Raw genomic sequence first — 19,664 nt, forward strand, 5'->3', positions numbered from 1 at the left:
GCGATTTTCCGAGGCCTTCGTGGATCGTGACTCAGCCCTGTTAATACAGGATTTCCTTGCGTTGTTTGTCATGTGTGGGCATGGCGTTAGCCGAGAGGTGCAGTGGTTAAGGATGCAACCAGTGAAGGGATTTTGCCTATAGGGATGTAAGAAAAGGGGTTGCCTGTGCAGAGGCTCATGCTGAGACTTTGAAAGTAACAGGTCAGTAAGAACAGTATTATAACGTGAACAGTGAAGTAGCAGGATCATCAGCAGGTGGTCTCAGATGAAGCAGATAAGACCAAATGCTCATAATCAGTTTATTATTATGTATTCTTGCCTCTATCTGAGCAGCTACATTTGCATCTTCCTTGTTCTCAAATGAGTAGAGATCCTCAATCAAAAATGAATGAACAGTAGTGGTGATTAGTACTTCATGGCTTTAAATGAGCAAAAACGTAATTCCAGTTGTAGAAGCAACAGATAGCAAGATGTTCCTGTACCTGTAGCTTGAGAAAACTCAAGGAGGGAAAGTCATTTTTCTTGTCTTTTAGTTATCACAAAAGATAAACCTACCTCTCGCAAAACAAATCGTGAATCTAGAAAGCTGGCGGTAGTGCGTTCACTGCTACCATTATCTTTTCAGGGCAGAGAGCTGTAGCAGTGGGAGTCAAAAAAGTTGTAGTTTTTTTGAGTTAGTGATATAATGAAAGGAAGCAAGGGCTTTGAGAGATCTCCCTTGAATAACAGGGAGAACTAAAGCAGAAAAACCCAACAGGGTAGGGCAATCTCAAACTAACATAGTTAGTGGCAGACCCTAGAAAAGGGAGGTAAGTGACCTGGGGAGTTGTGAGTGGATGCACCTGCAGATAAAGGAGGCAATGGTTGACAGAGCTCATGGATAAGGGAGAAAATGGCTAAGATGGCAGTTTGGGCTAAACTGGAGGTCAGGTTTTACTATTGGCTTAAACTAAGCATGTGCAGCCACTCAGGGCATTGAGTCCTGCTTTGGCTGGGAATTGGCTTTGTTAAAAAAAGTTATAAAAAATTGCTATTGTTTCCCCATCACCTCTCGGTCTGCTTTAAGCACAGTGTGGGATTTCCCTTTCTTGTGGTTCTGTGATGATCTTAGCTTATCTGTGCATGGTCATGCAGTTGTATTCTGGGGGTGTTGCAGAGTTTTAAAGTGTAAGATGAAGGCTCACTGAAAACAGGAGGAAAAACGGAAAGAGTAATTTGAAGAATGGAAACTGGGACTGCATGAGGAACAAGAGATAGGAGTTCAAGTCCAGCTCTTAGTGAAAAAAGAAACAAGTGCCAGAAGTCTTATAGGCCTTCTCCTTTTAACTCTTTGGGTTCCAGTTGGTTTTTATCATTTGAGGGTTTTTTTCCTTTGTTTTGGTGTGGGTATTTTCACTGAACTGGGATTTAGAGGTTGTACTAGAAAATAAGGTAATCCAAGATTAACTGTCACTGTTAACCTTGCTAAAGATTTTTTTCACCCCTACTCATTTCCTCCTCAGACTTAGGTAGGTAGGAAGAGCTGACTGCTAAAGAGAAAATGACATCTCTGGAAAAAGGTAGGTGGTTCACATGGTATCTAAGCAGGTTGGATTAAAAGTACTCTAACTTGAATTCTAAAGACTCAAGTTACACTGTACGCCAGGCTCTATTCAATTAAACTTATTCCTTTTATGTAGCTATTAGGAAGTAGTTATGTGACTTTATTATTGCAGTTAAAACCAGAGCTGCCTGGATGGAAAAGTCAGCTGAATGCAGTTTTCTAATCCAGCTTTGTACTGAAAGGCAAGTTTGTCACTGGTACTGTCATCTGTACACTTGTTGGTCCTCATCTAGTATTTAGAACCTGTTGCTACTGATTCAGCAAATTTGAAAGCAGGGCATTCTATGTGCTGCTACAGTATTTTTGAAATTTGTTATTTGGATAGAGGATGCGGGCTCGCATTAGCTGCCTTACAGTATGAGGAAAAAAGCAGTATGTGTAGCTGTGTTCTAAGAAACTTTCTTGCCTTCGCCCATTGTGAGGAAAGTACTAAAATACTTCATTCAGCTGAAAAATTAACTTAAATAAACCCAGTTTCAGTAAACATTATTGTGCATATTGGGGAATTTGGAGCAGAATGCAGCGTTGCTGGGAATACTGGGGTCTGATGATTACAAATGAAGCTGAAGTGGCTTGGTGGCTTTTCTTCAACCTTCGCTAAAACACATGGTAGATAGTACTTAAGTCTGCTAAACTTCTTAAGGTGTTAGTAGCTATGTAGAAAATAGCTGCTTTTCATTTGATTCCTGCTCTTAAAATGAGACTGCTCTGATTCAGTCAGCTCCCAAAGCCTGATTTTGCTTACAACCTATGAGTAATATTGTCAAGAATTTTCTCCTTACCAGCTCATTTTCATGTCTGCATCTAATCTTGTATGGCAGCAGGAAATTAAAATTAATACAATTCAAATCGATGTCTGTGTCTTGTACTATTAGTATGAATGAGCAATACACACTTGAGTAAGGACTTTTCAAACTTGTTCTTTATAATTGCTGCTGCAAAGAACTATTTTACCCATGTGGTGTGCAGTTAAAATCTGTGACTTTGAAGTATAGAAATTAAGTGAAGTGTTATAATGAGACTATAACAAAGTCAAAGGTGGTAAACTTTCCCTCCGCTGTTTCTAAATTTTAGTTGATGATGCCTCATCACCCATCCGAGGAGCTGGAGATGGCATGGAAACAGAGCAGACAGCTGAATCGGTGGAAGTAGTCCCTGGGGCCAACACTACAAACCATCACATCCACCACAGCCCACACAGAAAGACAGTGCCTTCCCTGAGTCCCGGAGTTCTGCAGCTAGGGAAAGTACATGCTGATAAATCAGTGGAAATTGAAGCTATTCGTATATTAGTCCCCAAAGCAGCTATCACCCATGTTGTTCCAACTAAAAATGCTAAGGTAGCAAAATCAGTGGGCCATAAAGGAGACACGTTCCATCAGTCCGATGGAGCTGCAGATCCCAAGAAAGAACAGATAGAGCTGAAAAATGCAATTGAAAAGCTAAAGAATTCAGAAAAGCGCTTGTTACAGGATAAAGAAGGTCTCTCTAATCAGCTGCGTATACAGACAGAGGTAAGAAGTGAACAGTATTTTCCCTTGCACAGCTGAGCTGCTTTGGTTTATATAAGCAGTTTGTGAATGTGACCAAAGAGAACTGTTGTGACGCTCTAGCCTTGAAACAGATGTTTTCCCTTTTGAACTTACCAGCTAAGATACAGAGTAGAAGTACATCTGAGTAATCCAGCGCTGCTTCTCTGACAACAGGTGAAAGTATCAATGGCTTGAAGCTGGGAGAAAAATATTAGAGGGCTACAGGGAAATGGATCTTTCAGGAGGAAAGATTTTGCTCCTCAACTCAACTGCTAAGTGAAAAATGTTATGCCAGAGAAGTGGTGACTATAACTTTCTACATAATATAATCTGTGGATATCTTGCCTGATCCTTTGTTATCTTACCGATTCAAGATTCGAATACTACTGAAACTTTCTTTGGTTTTTGTAGCAGGCTTTCGTTCTTCCTCTCTGGCCTCTGTTAGAATTTAAGCAAGAATGTGTTAAACATGCATTAGTCTCAAATGCGTATGCTCACTGGAGTGGATTGTGAGGCTTAATATCCTCTGCATTGGATTTGTCCCATTCTGGAAAGAGAAACTGCAAATACCTAACAATAAATCGCCTAACTTGTGCTGCATTCTGGAAGCAGGCAGTGGTTTGTTCTATATTGGTAATTACAAGACAGTCTCATCTAATTCTAGGTGAATCGGGAGCTGAAGAAGTTACTCGTTGCTTCTGTTGGGGACGATCTGGAGTATCACTTTGAACGGATGGCTCGTGAGAAAAATCAGCTGATCCTAGAAAATGAAGTCCTGGGCCGGAATATGTCTCAGTTGTCTGAACAGTTAGAGCGCATGTCTATACAATGTGATGTGTGGCGAAGCAAATTCCTAGCAAGCAGGTATTCCCTCTTACAGAACTGTTGTAACAGCATTCTCCTTCAGTCTTTTTATTACACACGCCCATTGCAATGCCTGGGAATGTGCCTAAATATGCTGATGACTTAACCACAACAGCTTTAGTAACTCCTACTGTGAGGTTTGAGTATACAGAAAAGGTACACAGTAAGCTCCTTGTAAACCTGAATAGTTCTGCTTTTCAAAGGTAATACAGTGGATCCTGAACCTCTTAAAATCTGAACTACAGTTCTGGTCAACACAGCAAGAGGAGTTCTTATTTCTGATAGATGTGTGTGCAGGTTAAGGTTTAAAAATGTCTTCCAGGACAGCTGTCTTGACTCAGCTTAAAGGTAATTAGCTTGTTTTTTCAACCTCACCCCCCAAGTAGGTTGCAATCATCAATGTGTGAAAAAGTTGATTTGGTTAACCCTACTGTTATTTGTGTAACCATAAAATAATGGGTAGCAGAAGTCAGGAGCAAATCTTAGGCTGGTCTGAATGTCAGATCTCATTTGACAATAAGTTAGACTTCTAATTTAAGTGTAGTTGTCTTACCAGATATATAAATAGTGTTCTAGGATTTTTAGTCTTTTACTGCTATTGGATATAACTAACTAGATTTTAATTACGGTTCTTAATGCGTATTACAAAAAGGCCTTACTGCCTGAAGGAAATGGTAATAGAATACAATGTCCTCCCTCTAATTTGCTGGTGTTAAGAAGTTTCAGCATATTAAGTGAATGTCAATACTTGTAATAGTCTGAGCTAGGCAAGTGTTAATGTCCTAATTTAACTGGCTTCCTTAGCATTAATAGGAGTTCTGAGATCAGGGATTCAAGTCCCTTCTAGGAATGACAGTGTGGTGATGTGCTTAGAGTAACACCCTTCGATATTATAACATTCTGGCTCACTGAGATCTTGGATTTCTAACTGGTTGTTTAAATATCATTCCAGTTTTTGAATTTCCAGTATCGCAGGCATTTGAAATACCTGCTTGAGGGCTCCGTGCCAAGTCTCATGGCATAGCAAAATATGATAACAGTTGTCTCACTTGTAGCTCTTAAATGCTTGTATCTGGCACATAACGCCTAGTTATTGCCCCTGAGAAAGGCAGAGAGGTGAATGAATGCAGGCTGTAGCCATAGCTGTCATCTTCAGAGACGAGTACGGAAAGACATGATTACAGCACACTTGTGAGAACTGTGTTAGTAAAACAAAATGTATTTAGCTTTGTCTGTCAGGATGCTTGTCCACCATGTTCACGTAGTCAAGGTGTTTTAAAATGTTCGTTACTAAATTTGTATTAAGTGACATAAGGTTGTTTAAACTCAGCGAGTCAAAACATAATCTTGCACTTGTGTTGACTGTAGTTGAACAGAACTTGCTCTTAATAGATGACATCCTTTGTAATAAAGTTGATACAGGCCCTGCATGGGGGAGGAGGGTGAGAACAGCAGCTCAATACTTAGTTTGAGCTGACAAATTATGGTCTGTAGTAGAGTAAAGGTGACTTTCAAACTGCTTGCTCACACTGCTGATTGGAGATTTCTTTTGCAGGGTTATGGCTGATGAGCTAACCAATACCAGATCAATTCTTCAGCGTCAAACCAGGGATGCACAAAGTGCAATCCAGGACTTGCTGAATGAACGCGATCAGTTCCGTCAAGAGATGATTGATACACAGAAGTATGATTTTTTCTAATCCAGACTACCTCTGTGCAAACTTTCCCTTTCTGCCAGTTTATTCTAGGCCAGAGAAGAATCGAGTAACTTTCCCCTATTCCAGTGATATTCCACAGAAATCAATTATGCTGGTGGATAGTATGGTGACTTTTCAGTCTCGGAGCTGAAAAAGCCAAAGTAGCATTAATTCTTTCATCATTGTTCCCTGGAGATGGTGAGGTATTAGGGGTCACATACTGTGGAACTGATGTCCCTCATATCCTCAGACTTTATTTAATCACTTACTGTCTTGACTTCAAGTCTCTTCTATCTCCTCCTAAAACAGGTTCTTCTACCTGCATTGGCTTTTTAATGCTTATCCTGCCAGATGTAAAATAAGTTTTACCAGTACTAAAATACTGTGCTGGTGAGGCCTTGCCTTGGAGAATAGCCTGTTTGTCTCCTTGTTTTTAAACACTTAAACTTCCTTTTTGGTTAACATTCGGCTTGTGCAGTAAGTCTTCGGAAGAGATGATTCCCCTGAAGTATGCTGTGTGCTGATAGTATGTGGTACAAAAACCACAGTGCTTTTTTCCTTTCTGCACAGGCTGCTGGAGGAGCTGATGGTTTCTCTTCAGTGGGGGAGACAACAGACATACTATCCCAGTGCCCAACCTTACTCTACAACAGAGCTAGCAGCTGTGAATTGTAAGCTAGCCAAAGCTGTAAGCTCGCATCTCCTTGGAAATGTTGGCACTAACAGTCCAAAAAAGACTTCAGCAGCTGTGGAGTTTTGCAGTACCCCTGCTGAGAAAATGGCTGAAATGGTAAGAACTCTTATGTCTCAATCTGTCAGCACAGTCTTATTTCCAGAAAGAAATGTCTTGCTTTATGTTAACTACTTTATATCTTTCCTTTTTAAAAAAAATATACGCAGAGGAAACATGCTGAATAGAGCAGTTTCCCTCATTAAAAAAAAAAGACAACACCCCACCCCCCCGAACAACAACAACAACAAGCTTGGAAGAATAAGCAGAATAACATAATTAATATGATGATGCATACTGTTTCCTTCCCTGTCCCTATCACCACAAATAACGGGGTCAAAATATGTTTAGAGTTAGTGTGTCAGGAGGAAGCCAACTGAAAATACTTAGTTGAGTTTAAAAACTGAGTGGGAGAAGAAACCTAGTTCAGGTAGGAATAAGTCATAACACTTCAGCAGTAGTTGCCCTAAAAATCAGTTCTGTTAAAAGTGGGTGGAAACACAGAGAGAAGCTATGAGATTGTCTTCCAAGATAAGGTTCTGCTGCAGGAAGCGTGATGTTTCAGTAGTGAACTAAAGTTAACGGTTCAGTCTGGAAGCAATTGAGTAACAGCTGAGCAGCAGGAGCCTTGCAGTGCCTCGTGATCTGTGTTGTTCTTGCCTGGTTTTGCTCAACTCTGCTAAAGTTAAAAATTTTTTTGTTCTCAATAAAATCTTACCTTGGATTTCTGATGGATGTTGCTAGTTTATAAACAGTACTTAGTGTCTTTATATTGAGGGCAGATGGATATTTAGTTTTCAACTTCGAAAAAAATTGAAAAATTGCTTTTGAGCAGAAATCCTTACTGGCTGCTAGAGAAGGATAAAATCCATCACACTTATATCATTTTCAGTCTCAATTTTTCCATCCTTAGGTGCTACGTGTACTGGATCCAGCTGCACGTACAGAAACAACAACAGAAGTTTCTTTTTCTGAGACTTCTCCACCCTCCTTCCTTTCCACAAAGAAGAATATTGGAAGGTTTCACCCATATACAAGATATGAAGATGTAACTTTCAATTGCTGCAATCACTGTCAAGGAGAGCTGATAGCCCTGTAAAAAGACAGCCAGTGTGACTGCACATGCACCCTTTCTGAAGAAATGCACTAGTTGATGTTCAGCAGGCTTCCCTTTTCCCTATTTCTTTCTGTAATGGGTGGGTTTAACATTGGAAATTACGCAGTTTCTGCTTCTCTACCTCCTGAAGTTAGGGACTGACAGGATTTCCTGACCCTCGGGGATACTTCTACTTTTCAGTCTGTAAAGCTACTTATTTTCTTCTACAAAGGCAAGACCAAAAATATTGTGCTGGTCCAGTTTGTAGTGCACAGAGATGCCCTTGACTATTTAAGGTTTACAGTCTTATTAGCAAATTTCAATTAATTTCTCTTTAGAGGGAGACAAAAGTGTAACTATACCAAAGTTAATGAAGTGCTGATAGGTTATGTTTTAAAGAAAAAAAAAAAGCAGCAATGGAAAATGGTCAGCTCAATGGGTTTTTTTTAATTGATGAACTGTCCCCAAGTCTATGATGTTCAGCCTTCTAAATTTAGTAATAAAAAGGAACATGTGCAATGATTCTTCCTAGCTCTAAATTCTGAAAATAAGAGCATATGCAGTGTTACAGCCCTCCTGGCAAGAAGGGGAAAGAACTTGCATGAACTCTATAGCTATAGTATATAAATAGTAACTGGTTTTAAATGGATTCTGGAAAACTGCACGGGGTGAGATTATTCTTGTGTTTCCATAAAGCTAAAATAATGGCTTTTCCAGCTATTTCAGCTTCTAGAGTGAAGCTGTTGCATAGCTGATCCTCAGCAAAGACAGACTGGTAATACCTCCGTTAGTACACAGTGTTGAAACCTGACCTTGCATTAGAACTCAGTCTTTGCCCAAGGTCTTCCTGGGTGTTCTGGGAAGCTAAAGATAAGCACTACGTTTGCACAGGTACTGGTAAAAAAATATATTTTTTTACTTGTATGGTTTTATAATCTTGATGTAGGTTCAAAGAGAACTTTTCGCAGATAATCTGCTAAATCCAAAGAAGCCTATTTAAGTTGCAATGTAAAGAGGAAAGGTAAGAAGATGCCAATATGCATTTTAATTTCTTAGTTTCACTCCCAAATTTGTCATATGTAGCTGTCTAGTTTGGGGAAAGGGTTTCTGAAATGGTTGCTTTTACCCAGTTTTCCTTTGAATCTTATACCATGATCAAAATATGTATATTATAAGTTCTTGCTGTTAGCTGGCCGTGCTTTGGTTTGCATGAAGAAAGCTACAATAAACTTTCTTTGCTTGCTTTCAAGCTGCAATTTTGGATTTAATATAGCTGTATTTCTGACCTTGCTTTCTCTGCAGCGTAAAAGGAACCACATGACATTGAACTGTAAAGCTCTTCACTCTACCAGTCTGAGGTAATGAACCCAAAAAGCACTTTTGTTGCTTACTACAACTAGGGAGATAGCGTGAACCTTTGCAAACCTTCCCCACCCTCCCGCATGTGCTTGCTAGACACAAGAAGCACTTCTTGCCCTTGGTGTCAGGGGAAGGAGGAAGGTGCCTGTTACTCATGTTTCTCATGAGCATGTGAAACTTTCATTCCACATCCATGCCCTTTATCTAGGCTGGTAAAAGCTGCAACACAGCACCCTCTGGTCAAACACCAGTACTCTCCGTATGCCTATAACTGTCTCCAACATAGCAGGAGAAAAATAGTAACAGCAAGTTTGCTTTGCCTCCGCTACACTTCCTTCTGCTACAGTTCTTCCAGAAAACACTTTGAATATGGAAAGATAGAAGAACAGTCCCAGATCCTGAAATCTGTTGGACACACAGCTGGACAGTGTGCTCCTCATCTTCCACTAACTTTATGATTCCATGAGTGACCTCAGCATATTCTCTGACAAGAGTTCACCATTTAGCTGGGTAAGGTGATTTAGTTTATTACAATTAATTTAGCAAACATGGACATGTATACAAGGAATCCAGCTTCCCTGATATTGGTAAAGGTCATAATTCACACCACCTTTCAATTTCATGGAATAGAAAACTACTGAATGTGACTCACTAATAAGTTTCAGAAACTGTTGCACATTCACATACACTTTAGCCTTCAATGCCCACTTTCCCTGGACTAAAATACAAGTCCTCTGGTCTAGCCAGAATGAACAGCTGATCAGCAGAAAGTGGTAGAAGAAACAGCATTTTCCAACAACAGAACACCTTGTACAGTCTTCACCACAAGCAGCAGCAAACAGCAATACTAATCCAGCAAAAATTCAACATTTCACATCATAATAGCCTGCATCCAGGAATTCATGGTAGAGTTGAGTATAAAGTGCCTTTTGAAGACAGGAATGTGTATTTGCCACCCTCGCATACAGATCTCTCTCTCATTTAGATTTGGTCAAACCAAGAAGATCCCTGAGTCACACATAAAAGCAGGCTTTTCAACAAAATTACAAATAAATAGATAGTAAAATCATTGTCAGTGAATTGTTAAACTTGCTTGAAAGCTTTAAAAACACCACAAACAGTAGCCGTAAAGAGCAAAAGCTCAAGCCATAAAAATTAAGAGGGCTTCCACCAAGAACCCTGTGGTTATATCAAACTTTCAACTGTAATGGTCTGTGAAGCGAAAGGATTTAGGCTCTGAACTAACGCAGTGGATGTTCTGCATCTGTTTCGCTCTTCTGGCTTCTAATCTAAGTTGCCTGGCTCTCTCTTTAGCAGCTAGTTCTTCTGCTCGTTTTTCTTCTCTCTTTCTTTTTAGCCATCTGTGGAGAGAGAAACAGGACTAGAAGTACTGACAGTTGCAGGTGTAAGTTTTATGTCATCCATTCAAAGGAGACTTGCCCCTGTTTAAATAGTCACCTTGTCCTGTAGGATAAGGTCAGGTGTCATGGCTGAGCCAGTCTAAAATCCTGCCACTCCTAAGCACAGGAAGCTTTCCATCCCAATTCTCCTGCGTCTGCACCCACCTTTACCTCCCCTCTTTTGTTGAGCCGATTCAACTCATGGACTCAAGCTGAATCCATTTTATTGGATTAACTTTCTGCTTGTTTCATGAACTGAATCAACACAAGCCTGCTCCAGAACAGGCAAAAAGGGGTAGGGGAGAAGGATCTCCCTTTTTCAGCAGAAGCAATTCACTATCTTAGCTCAGGTTCCAACAAGTAATTTCACAACAGTGAACAAGGAATTGATGTATTTCTACTAGGGTATAAGTTTATGAGGGCATATTCATGCAAAAAAAAAAAAAAAACCCAAAAAAAAAACCAAAACCAATAAGGACTTCAGCAGTAAAGATGTACCATAAAATAAGTACAGTTTTAAGTGGGCAGACTAAAAAATTTTCAAATATGATTCCCTAGGAATGACCCCACTCACTCTTTAAAGGCTCTGTTGCATTCCTCTGTTCTTGGAAAAAAGGCAATTCCCTCAGCTTGGCGTCTCAAAATTTCTATCTGTTTTTCTTTCATGTGTTCTTGGTGCTTCTTTTTAAGCCATAACTTGAAGGCTTCTTCTGGATTCCTGTTCCTGTCCTATTTTTAAAAAAAGACATACATACACAAGGCTTATCAGTAAATGACCTTTATATTTATCACGTTATAATTTTTTGAACTCTGCTGGCATCTCCCTTCCACGAAACGTACTTTGTAAGCAAACTAGAGCATATGCTAATCTGGCATGGAATATAAGCATGAGCAAGCATTCAAAGTGGCATGTTTCAAAAAATACTGAATTTAGCTTTTCAAGCCCATCGCTGCAAGGCAGAGGAACTTCAGAACAGAGCATCTGAACCTTCAGGTTTTGGTCAAGCCACGTGCATTAACTGTTTGCCAGCAAGTTCTGATGGTTTTTCTGGCTGCTTGTTCACTGCAGCAGTCAATCAAGTCATTCCCCTGATAAAAAAGAAGCATTACTGTATCTCCTGTGGTTTTATAGCTGTTAAGTTCATATACGCAGCTTCTACGACGCAGGCCACCCTGCCAAGCAGAACAATCTTAAACATGCAAGTCAATCTAGCTCTTCACTGAAAGCAACGCAACAAAAACATTTCCTGTCACTGTAAATTTTCATATGCTTAGCTAACAACACAGGCTTAGAATTTGGTTTTCCTATCTAACCAGCGCACTAGATATCCCAGTCTTAAGTTAGGGAGATCTTACTTTGCTGTTCATGTCTTCTAGCTCCTTTGCACGACGAATTCGCTTTTCTTCTTGCACTTGTTCCTTCTTCTTCTGTAACCAAGCTTTAAAAACCATCTCATTCTCTCTTCTCTTCTGTTCTTCTTGTTCCCTTTTCCTTTCTTCTTCCTTGAAAGGAATGAAGAGTGAATAAGCTTAGTTTTTAAGAGAATCATCTTAATCGGCAAAGGCCTTCATTGCCACAATAGACAATAAATAAGCCATTTGAGTTATATGAGAGAGACACAAAAATACTGATGAAACGGGAGTACTCAAGGACAGCATCATAGCTGATACTACTTTTAGGAAGCAATGAGTTTGAGCACTTCTGCAGTTCATGTTACATTCAGATACTTTCAGTCTAACCCTTTCTATGATCACCTCCATTTCCGTGACACATCTCAATGCACAGACAAGTAGCAACAGGTCAAGACTTTTAAAATTAAGCCTGCCTAATAGCTCTGATTGATTGGCTTAATATCAGTTTAAACTGATGCATTTTAAAAATGAATAAAACTCTCAGGCTTGATGGACCACTAAACCCTAAAGGATATGTAACTACCTATGGACTGCAGGCACTGCCTTACAAATAAGGATTTTTTTCTGGACATGAAGTTGTAATGTATTTACTTAACGAGTATTAATAGCTTAACACTTTTTCAAGTTTGCGAAATGAACTAATTTTTACAAAATTGAGAAAAGTTTTTGTAATTATTAATTGCATTTTAGCTAATGACAAGTATCTACAAAGAGGAGAAAGGTTTACAAACAACACTTCAGAAAGCCGATGAGGACCTTTTACCAGGTTTTGATTCTCTATGACACAAAAGCTACACTCCCCACTCAATTCAACACTGGGAGAAATCTATTCTTCTTGCGAATAGGTGATGTTTCTCGCACCTACACACAACTTCCAGACTATCCTCCAAATTTACAATTCGTAATTTACTGAAATGAAAGAAACCCCACCAAAATGAAGCAGATGGATTCCAGTAATGTCAAGAAATGTTTCATGCCTGTGAGATCCATCACAGAATGGAAGAACTCCGTTCAAGAATGAAGAAGTAAGGTAATACATTCTTACCTTCTCATAAGTCAGCCAACAGAGGAAGAGATTTAGCACACGCTGTTAGGAAAACAACCTTCCTTACCTCCACTGCACTACCTTTTACTTTAAATACGCAGCCTATGGTGTCTTGTGTGTACAAAGAAAATGCATCGGTAAGTCTTTCTTTGCTTTTCGTACCCCTCGTTACTGAGCTAAGCCTCAGCAAGCTTTTCAAATAAAGCAGGCTAGACCTATTTCCACAGATAGAAAGCAACCTTTGAAGCTACTTAGCCAGCTTACTTAGAACATCATGACACAGAAAAATGGTAGATGTTTCAGGCTCTTTTTATAGAGCAACATACACAGTAAGTTACCTTTTTGTAACTGTACCATCACAATGCAAAGCGAAGAAAAACACTGATGTTTTAACAGTCTTTGGTAAAGATTGCTTAAGTTCCTGTTACAGCTGTCAGAGGCTGACTCCCTATTATTTTTTTTTCCTGAATAAGGAGCTGAGAGAGGATTAAAAGGGGGTTTTTCCTAGTAATACATACACTGATTTTATATTCTATAATAGATTTTTTTTCTTTTAAATTACTGCCCTTTATAGATGCAAGAAGAATAACCTCAGTACTGGGAACATTTTCTTTTTGTCCTCCATGTAGTGCCCAGGCAAAACCAAATAAGAAGGAAAAGTAGTATCAATTAACAGAGAAAGGAGGGAAAAAACCTACTTTGCAACAAATTCATTGAGAAAACTTAAAAACGCTCACCCATGCAAAACCTTTACAGGAAAAAAGTATCTGGTTACATTATCCGTCGACATGACTTCACCTGCACCCATCTTATGTAAGCAACAAGGCATGTCACTTTTGAACTCAACTGTATCTTCCATACATGTTAAACACACCCTGCTTTGTTCATAGTTCTCACAGTCATTGTCCTGTGTAAATCTTATTTTACGACTGAACACTCTTCCAGATGATAATTGCCTATTACATATTTCATGAGCACCCAAATGTGCACCTGTATTACTGTGGTTAATGTTAACTTTCTGCATTGCAGTGTAATCTGTGGAGATGCGATACCATGTGCTACGTTCCAGTGAACAGTGGGCCTGTAATGGAACCTAGGTAAGAAAGAAAGTCAATAAGCAAAGCAGTAAGTACAATACAGCAGAAGATGACCTATTTATGAAGGATATATTAAATAAATACTGGATTTCTCCTGTAAGCAAGGCACAATCCTATGCCACTCTGTTTTTTTCTTTTAAGGTAAGGAGTTTTGAGAGATTCTGTACAAACTCCAGAGAATAATTATTATTATCATTATTGCTGCCTCTTTAATCCTAGAAAAATGGAGTAAATGGCTGGCATATGTGGTCTCTGTGAAGCAGAGGAACAGGATGGTCACTGTGATCTACTTGTTGCCTCTACATCTTTACCTCTTTCCTCAGTTTTTCTTTCCTTTGTTCTAACTGCTTCCGCAATTCTTTTTGTCTGGGAGAAAGACAGTAAGTGGAGCTTCTCACGGGCACATTTGCAGACTGCGCTCTCTGCGGAGTCTTCCGTCTTCCCAGGCCTCTTGCAGCACTGATAGCAGAATTTGGACGACGCTTAGGATTAGATGGAGGCTTGGGGAAATACACACACTCTTCCCCACCAGGAGAAAAAGAACATGCTCCTGGTCTTACTGGAGGCGCTTCCTTTGTTCCAGAGGCAGTGCCAAAAGGACCGTAGTGTGAAGATTTTGGAGACATATGTTGAGTTTCAATATCAGTAAAAGAAACACTTATAGGGGGCAAAAAGCCCTGGCTTTCAATGTCACGTAAACTTAAGAGTTCAAACTTCCCATCTTTTTCCACTAGGATTTTACTATCCTTCTTTTCCTCATCCTTGCCTTCCTGTCCCATTTCATTAGAAATACGCAACTGAGATAGCCTATTTGAAACATCATCTCCTCTTGCAAAATCAGCTTTACAAACTTCAGCATCTTCTAGAGGAGGAACTTCAAGATCCACTAACTTATCCTTAAATTTTAATTTCCGTTCTCTGTTCTGATCCACAGGAGCCTGATCCTCCAGCAGTTTGTTGGCTTCTTCAATCTTTTCCAAGATGTAACGCTTTATTTCTTCATCCTCTTCCTCATCCAGGTCCTGCTGGTTTTCCAGCTTGGACTCCTGGACAGAGCTTTCACTATCAGTATCAGATGCACGGTCCCCCTGTTTAGTATCAGACTGAGATTCCAAACTCTCTTCATTGGAGGGTCTCGCTTTCACATCTACATCTGTCTCTGAAAGCTGATCTGGATTTTCTTCCATTTCCTCGTTGTCTTCCTCAAACTTGTCTGCAACTTTAACAATTTGTGCTTCAATATCCTCTTCATTTTTTTCAGGATTCTAAAAAAATTAAAATAAACTAGTCTATTCTCCCAACAAAGAACAGTATCAAAGAAAGAGAAAAGAAATAGTGAGAGAGAAGAGCAGTACTAACTACTGTAATTCTAAACCAGGCTGTCCAGTAGTGCGTGTCCTAACTAATAGCTTTTCTTGGCACTAACAACGCTCTTGTGGTTTCTCCATGTTCACATCTGCACAAAATTTAACTAACCATGGCTTGCACAGTAAAGCGATTAGCGACAGCATAAAAACAGAACAACGCGCGTTGCACAAACACTTCAAGGAACCCTGAAGTACTTTTGAAACAAACACAGTATTTTCAATGAACACTGAATGTTCTGTTTTAAGGCAATTATAGCCAAACTAACCAGTTCACTGAATTATTTTTCACTATAATTCCAAATAACCTTCCTTGTCAAAATTCAGTAAATATAGCTACACATTTTAAACCATATTGAATTTTGTGCTTATGATTCCAAATATTACTCACTTTTGTCTTCTAAGTAAGGCAAATAGTATTTAATTTAACAAATACCTCTCTTTCACCAAGGTTTTCTTCTTCTTCTTCATTAATTAGCCATTCAAGGTCTTTTTCAAAGTCATCCTCATATTCTCCACTTTCTGATAAATCACCCATATCTGCTGGATCTCCTTGGTCTTCCTTTTCACTCATTTTGGTGATGTGTTAGAGCAATACTATAAAGAGGAGAGTAAAAAAATTGGTTTAAAACTCTAGTGACAAACAAATATAGAACACTGATATCTCTTATGTCACCCACATCAAGCTTGTGAGCAGTATCAGTACAACCACTTTACACAGCGCCACAGCACCTCAGAACTAAGGGTCACTAATGGCTTATAAACATGAATGGTTTGGGCATTTCCAGCTCCAACTACCAGGGGAAGACTTGAGTCAAAGCAAACCAAGGTGACTTACTCAATGTCTTGTAGGGAGTCTCCGACAGAGTCAAGATTAGAACTCATGATCTAATGAGTGTCAGTGTTAGTCCCATCCTTTGACAAAGAGAACACTGGTTTATGATTATTAGAAGTGCTACCAGCTTTCATTGTTCCCAGGTGTTTTACATTGTTGTTTTGTAACTGCCTGGCCCACTTTCCTTTAAAGAAATCTTGTTTATAGAATCATAGAATCATTTAGGTTGGAAAAGACCTCCAAGATCATCAAGTCCAACCGTTAACTGCCAAGTCCAGCACTAAGCCATATCCCTAAGCACCACATCTTCCCGTCTTTCAAATACCTCCAGGGATGGGGACTCGACCACCTCCCTGGGCAGCCCATTCCAATGCTTGACAAGCCTTTCAGTGAAAAAATTTTTCCTAATGTCCAATCTAAACCTCTCCTGACGCAACCTGAGGCCATTTCCCCTTGTCCTATCACCCGTTACCTGGGAGAAGAGACTGACCCCCACCTTGCTACAGACTCCTTTCAGGCAGCTGTAGAGAGCAATAAGGTCTCCCCTCAGCCTCCTTTTCTCCAAACTAAACAACCCCAGTTCTCTCAGCCACTTCTCGTAAGACTTGTGCTCCAGACCCCTCACCAGCTTCCTTGCCCTTCTCTGGACACGCTCCAGCACCTCAACATAGTGATGGGCCCAAAACTCAGTATTCGAGGCGCGGCCTCACCAATGCCAAGTACAGGGGAAGGATGACTTCCCTACTCCTGCTGGCCACACTATTCCTGATACAAGCCAAGATGCTATTGGCCCTCTTGGCCATCTGCGCACGCTGCTGGCTCATATTCAGCCGGCTGTCAGCCAGCACCCCCAAGTCCTTTTCTGCCAGGCAGCTTCCCAGCCACTCTTCCCCAAGCCTGTGGTGTTGCACGGGGTTGTTTTCACCCAAGTGCAGGACCCGGCACTTGGCCTTGTTGAACCTCATACAGCTGGCCTCGGCCCATTGATCCAGCCTGTCCAGGTCCCTCTGCAGAGCCCTCCTCCCTTTGAGCAGATCAACACTCATGCCCAACTAGGTGTCATCTGCAGATTTACTGAGGGTGCACTCGATCCCCTCATCCAGATCAGCGCTAAAGATATTAAACAGAATTAGTCCCAATACTGAGCCCTGGGGAACACCATTTGTGACCAGCTGCCAACTGGATTTAACTCCATTCACCAGAACTCTTTGGGCCCGGCCATCCAGCCAGTTTTTTTACCCAGCAAAGAGTACGCCCACCCAAGCCACGAGCAGCCAGTTTCTCCAGAAGAATGCTGTGGGCAACAGTGTCAAAGGCTTTACTAAAGTCCAGGTAGACAACATCCGCTGCCTTTCCCCCATCCACCAGGCAGGTTGCCTTATCATAGAAGGAGATCAGGTTGGTCAAGCAGGACCTGCCTTTCATAAACCCATGCTGACTGGGCCCCATCACCTGGTTGTCCTGTATGTGCCGTATGTTAGCACTAAAGATGATTTAAACTTATGTTGCAAAGATGTGGGATGCACAAGTCCTAGAAGATCCATGCCACAGCTTACAGTAGATCAAATTATCAAAAAGCTTCCTATAATGACATATTAAAATAAGAAGACATTCATTGGAGTCTTGACAGGACCCTTCTGCTAGAGTGACTGAACATTTACAAGCAGCTAGTTTTCAAATCATATCACTTCCACTAGTATCAGGGGTAAAGAAAGTCACACAGACAACAATTGAGACTCCTGGGAAAAGGATTTAGTTCTGATTTGAATTTCTGAGGAGGACGACAATGGGAATTACTCAGTAACCAGTTAGTCAGGCTGGATATAGTCGTATTCATGACAAAATGGAAGATGAGCCACTACAAGGGTTGAATCTTTTAAACAATCTTTGGAGCGCATAGCACAGGGGTGCCAATAGCTGGTGAAGGACTGCTTAAATGCCAGTGCTTGGGGGTGCAGGCTGGCTGCCTGCCACCCCTCGGCTCAGCTCACTCAGCTGAAGGCATCTGTTTCCATCTAAAGGTACAAAAGGGTTAAAGGCACATGGAAACACACATCAGCCTAGACAGCTGATTCTGCTCTTTTTACAGCTTTAGCCTCTCATCATTCCTTCCCTAATTTGTTTATTACTGTTTGCAAAAGCAGCATAAAAGAAGGAAATGTTGATTATTCAAAAGTTCCTATTCTCTTTGTACCATCTGCTGTAGGCTGGAAGGTGCTGCTTCTAAGCATCTCTCCAGTAGGACAAATCTGTGCCATTTACAACATACTAAAAGATCCTGATACAAGCATTAGCATACAGCAACATAATACAGATGTAAGAGTTGGCTCTGACCCTGGATGGCCCTGGAACAGCACGACAGTTCTTGCTGCCTGACCATCCTGCCCTTCCAGACAAGAAGGGTTGCACCTGGACTTCCCAATCTGTCTAAGTACTTTGTCATGCATTTCGTAAAAACCCTTCCATCCAGCAGATGCTGCTTAATTTCCTCAAGCTTTTGATTTAAATTCTGATGACCATCTCACAGTTCTCAGTTATTCTCACATGAATACCAGCTCCACTTCTTAAAACTCTGTGTTTAGAGCTCAAAATTTAGGCAAGATTTGTTTAAGAGAAAAGAATGGTAATAAAGCTGAACACTTTCATTGCAAACTTGTTTGTATATAAACTTTATCAGAGTTTTTCTTTTTGTTTGATCCGTATTTTGTTCAAGAAAATCAGGCTTTTTTTTTTTTTTCCCCTCCTCATTCACTTCTTTTTAGCCATCACTTGCCATAAGAATCACTCTGGGTTTCTCAGAGTTTAAATTTTCAAACTTGTTCAGCCTTGGCTTTCCACACCATGTCCATATCCATCATGTTTGTCCTGCACCTCTTCTCATAAGACATGTAATCCTTTTTGCTTGGAAATGCCCCCTCCTTCACAAATACCCTTGATTTGGGTGGTGACATGCACCTGGGTTCTTAGTGGAGGTTACTTTGCTCTAGTACCTACTCAGCACAAAAGAACTATTTCTCTTCTTTGTTATGATAAGTGGACACAAAAGCTACAAAGCTGAATTGTGCCTTTAAGAAAACACGTTCATTTCAGTCTGTGACACTCAACACAAATACTGAAAACTATTCTATTTATTTAGGATACGTATAATAAAGAGGAGCAGCATAAAAAAATCAGCCTCTTCTGTTGTAACATAGAGCAATTGTGGCTGAAGAGATAATTTCAGTTTAATGACCTTGTTTCCGAAAATCCTGAATCAGCTCCTATTCTGTTAGGAGAATGTATGAAGTAAAGATTAACGTGCTTCAGCTTTATAGGGACCAAAAATATTCAAAACATCCCAAGTCTTCATTTTCACCTGCTGCTATTCTAATTGGGGTGGGGGCATACGCTGTGACTGAATTGTTCTGCAAAGCTTAGTAACACCATTGCGGGGTTACATTCAGGCACAGGCTAGGCTAGGCACAGTTACAACGAAAAGAGGGATACAGCGATGGCCTTTTGTTATTTTGCCCCTTCGTACCAAAATATACATACGTACAGATTCATAAACCGGAGCCCAACGCTGTGACGGCGGCGAACGCCCAGACCGGCGGGGGGGGCCAGCAGCACCCCCGCTGCTACGCCCAACG

General features: G+C 40.5%; 2 protein-coding genes across 2 annotated transcripts; one reads left to right on the plus strand and one right to left on the minus strand.

Annotated features, from left to right (window-relative positions):
• Positions 1 to 7,932, plus strand: BLZF1 (basic leucine zipper nuclear factor 1). Its single transcript, XM_009638532.2, has 6 exons — positions 1 to 1,559; positions 2,678 to 3,117; positions 3,800 to 3,999; positions 5,555 to 5,683; positions 6,267 to 6,486; positions 7,340 to 7,932. Exons 1-6 carry the CDS (start codon positions 1,541 to 1,543, stop codon positions 7,523 to 7,525), a joined length of 1,194 nt encoding a protein of 397 aa, XP_009636827.1. The 5' UTR covers positions 1 to 1,540; the 3' UTR covers positions 7,526 to 7,932.
• A 2,081-nt stretch (positions 7,933 to 10,013) lies between these two features.
• Positions 10,014 to 19,653, minus strand: CCDC181 (coiled-coil domain containing 181). Its single transcript, XM_009638533.2, has 6 exons — positions 19,574 to 19,653; positions 15,637 to 15,797; positions 14,148 to 15,101; positions 11,638 to 11,784; positions 10,856 to 11,010; positions 10,014 to 10,242 (listed from the first exon to the last, which is right to left on the minus strand). The coding sequence occupies exons 2-6, from the start codon at positions 15,772 to 15,774 to the stop codon at positions 10,080 to 10,082; spliced, it is 1,557 nt and encodes a 518-aa protein (XP_009636828.1). The 5' UTR covers positions 15,775 to 15,797; positions 19,574 to 19,653; the 3' UTR covers positions 10,014 to 10,079.
• Between the last annotated feature and the right edge of the window lie 11 nt (positions 19,654 to 19,664).

Source organism: Egretta garzetta, unplaced genomic scaffold, assembly GCF_000687185.1.
Source record: "Egretta garzetta isolate BGI_Z169 unplaced genomic scaffold, ASM68718v1 scaffold465, whole genome shotgun sequence".
In the NCBI taxonomy this organism is placed as follows: Eukaryota; Metazoa; Chordata; class Aves; order Pelecaniformes; family Ardeidae; genus Egretta; species Egretta garzetta.

Coding starts and splice junctions, on each gene's coding strand:
- BLZF1 (XM_009638532.2), top strand. Junction 4,000..5,554: donor AGCAAATTCCTAGCAAGCAG/GTATTCCCTCTT, acceptor TTTCTTTTGCAG/GGTTATGGCTGATGAGCTAA. Junction 5,684..6,266: donor GAGATGATTGATACACAGAA/GTATGATTTTTT, acceptor CTTTCTGCACAG/GCTGCTGGAGGAGCTGATGG.
- CCDC181 (XM_009638533.2), bottom strand. CDS start 15,774: ATGAGTGAAAAGGAAGACCAAGGAGATCCAGCAGATATGGGTGATTTA. Junction 11,785..14,147: donor AAGAAAAACTGAGGAAAGAG/GTAAAGATGTAG, acceptor ATTCCTTTCAAG/GAAGAAGAAAGGAAAAGGGA. Junction 11,011..11,637: donor TAGAAGACATGAACAGCAAA/GTAAGATCTCCC, acceptor TTTTAAAAATAG/GACAGGAACAGGAATCCAGA.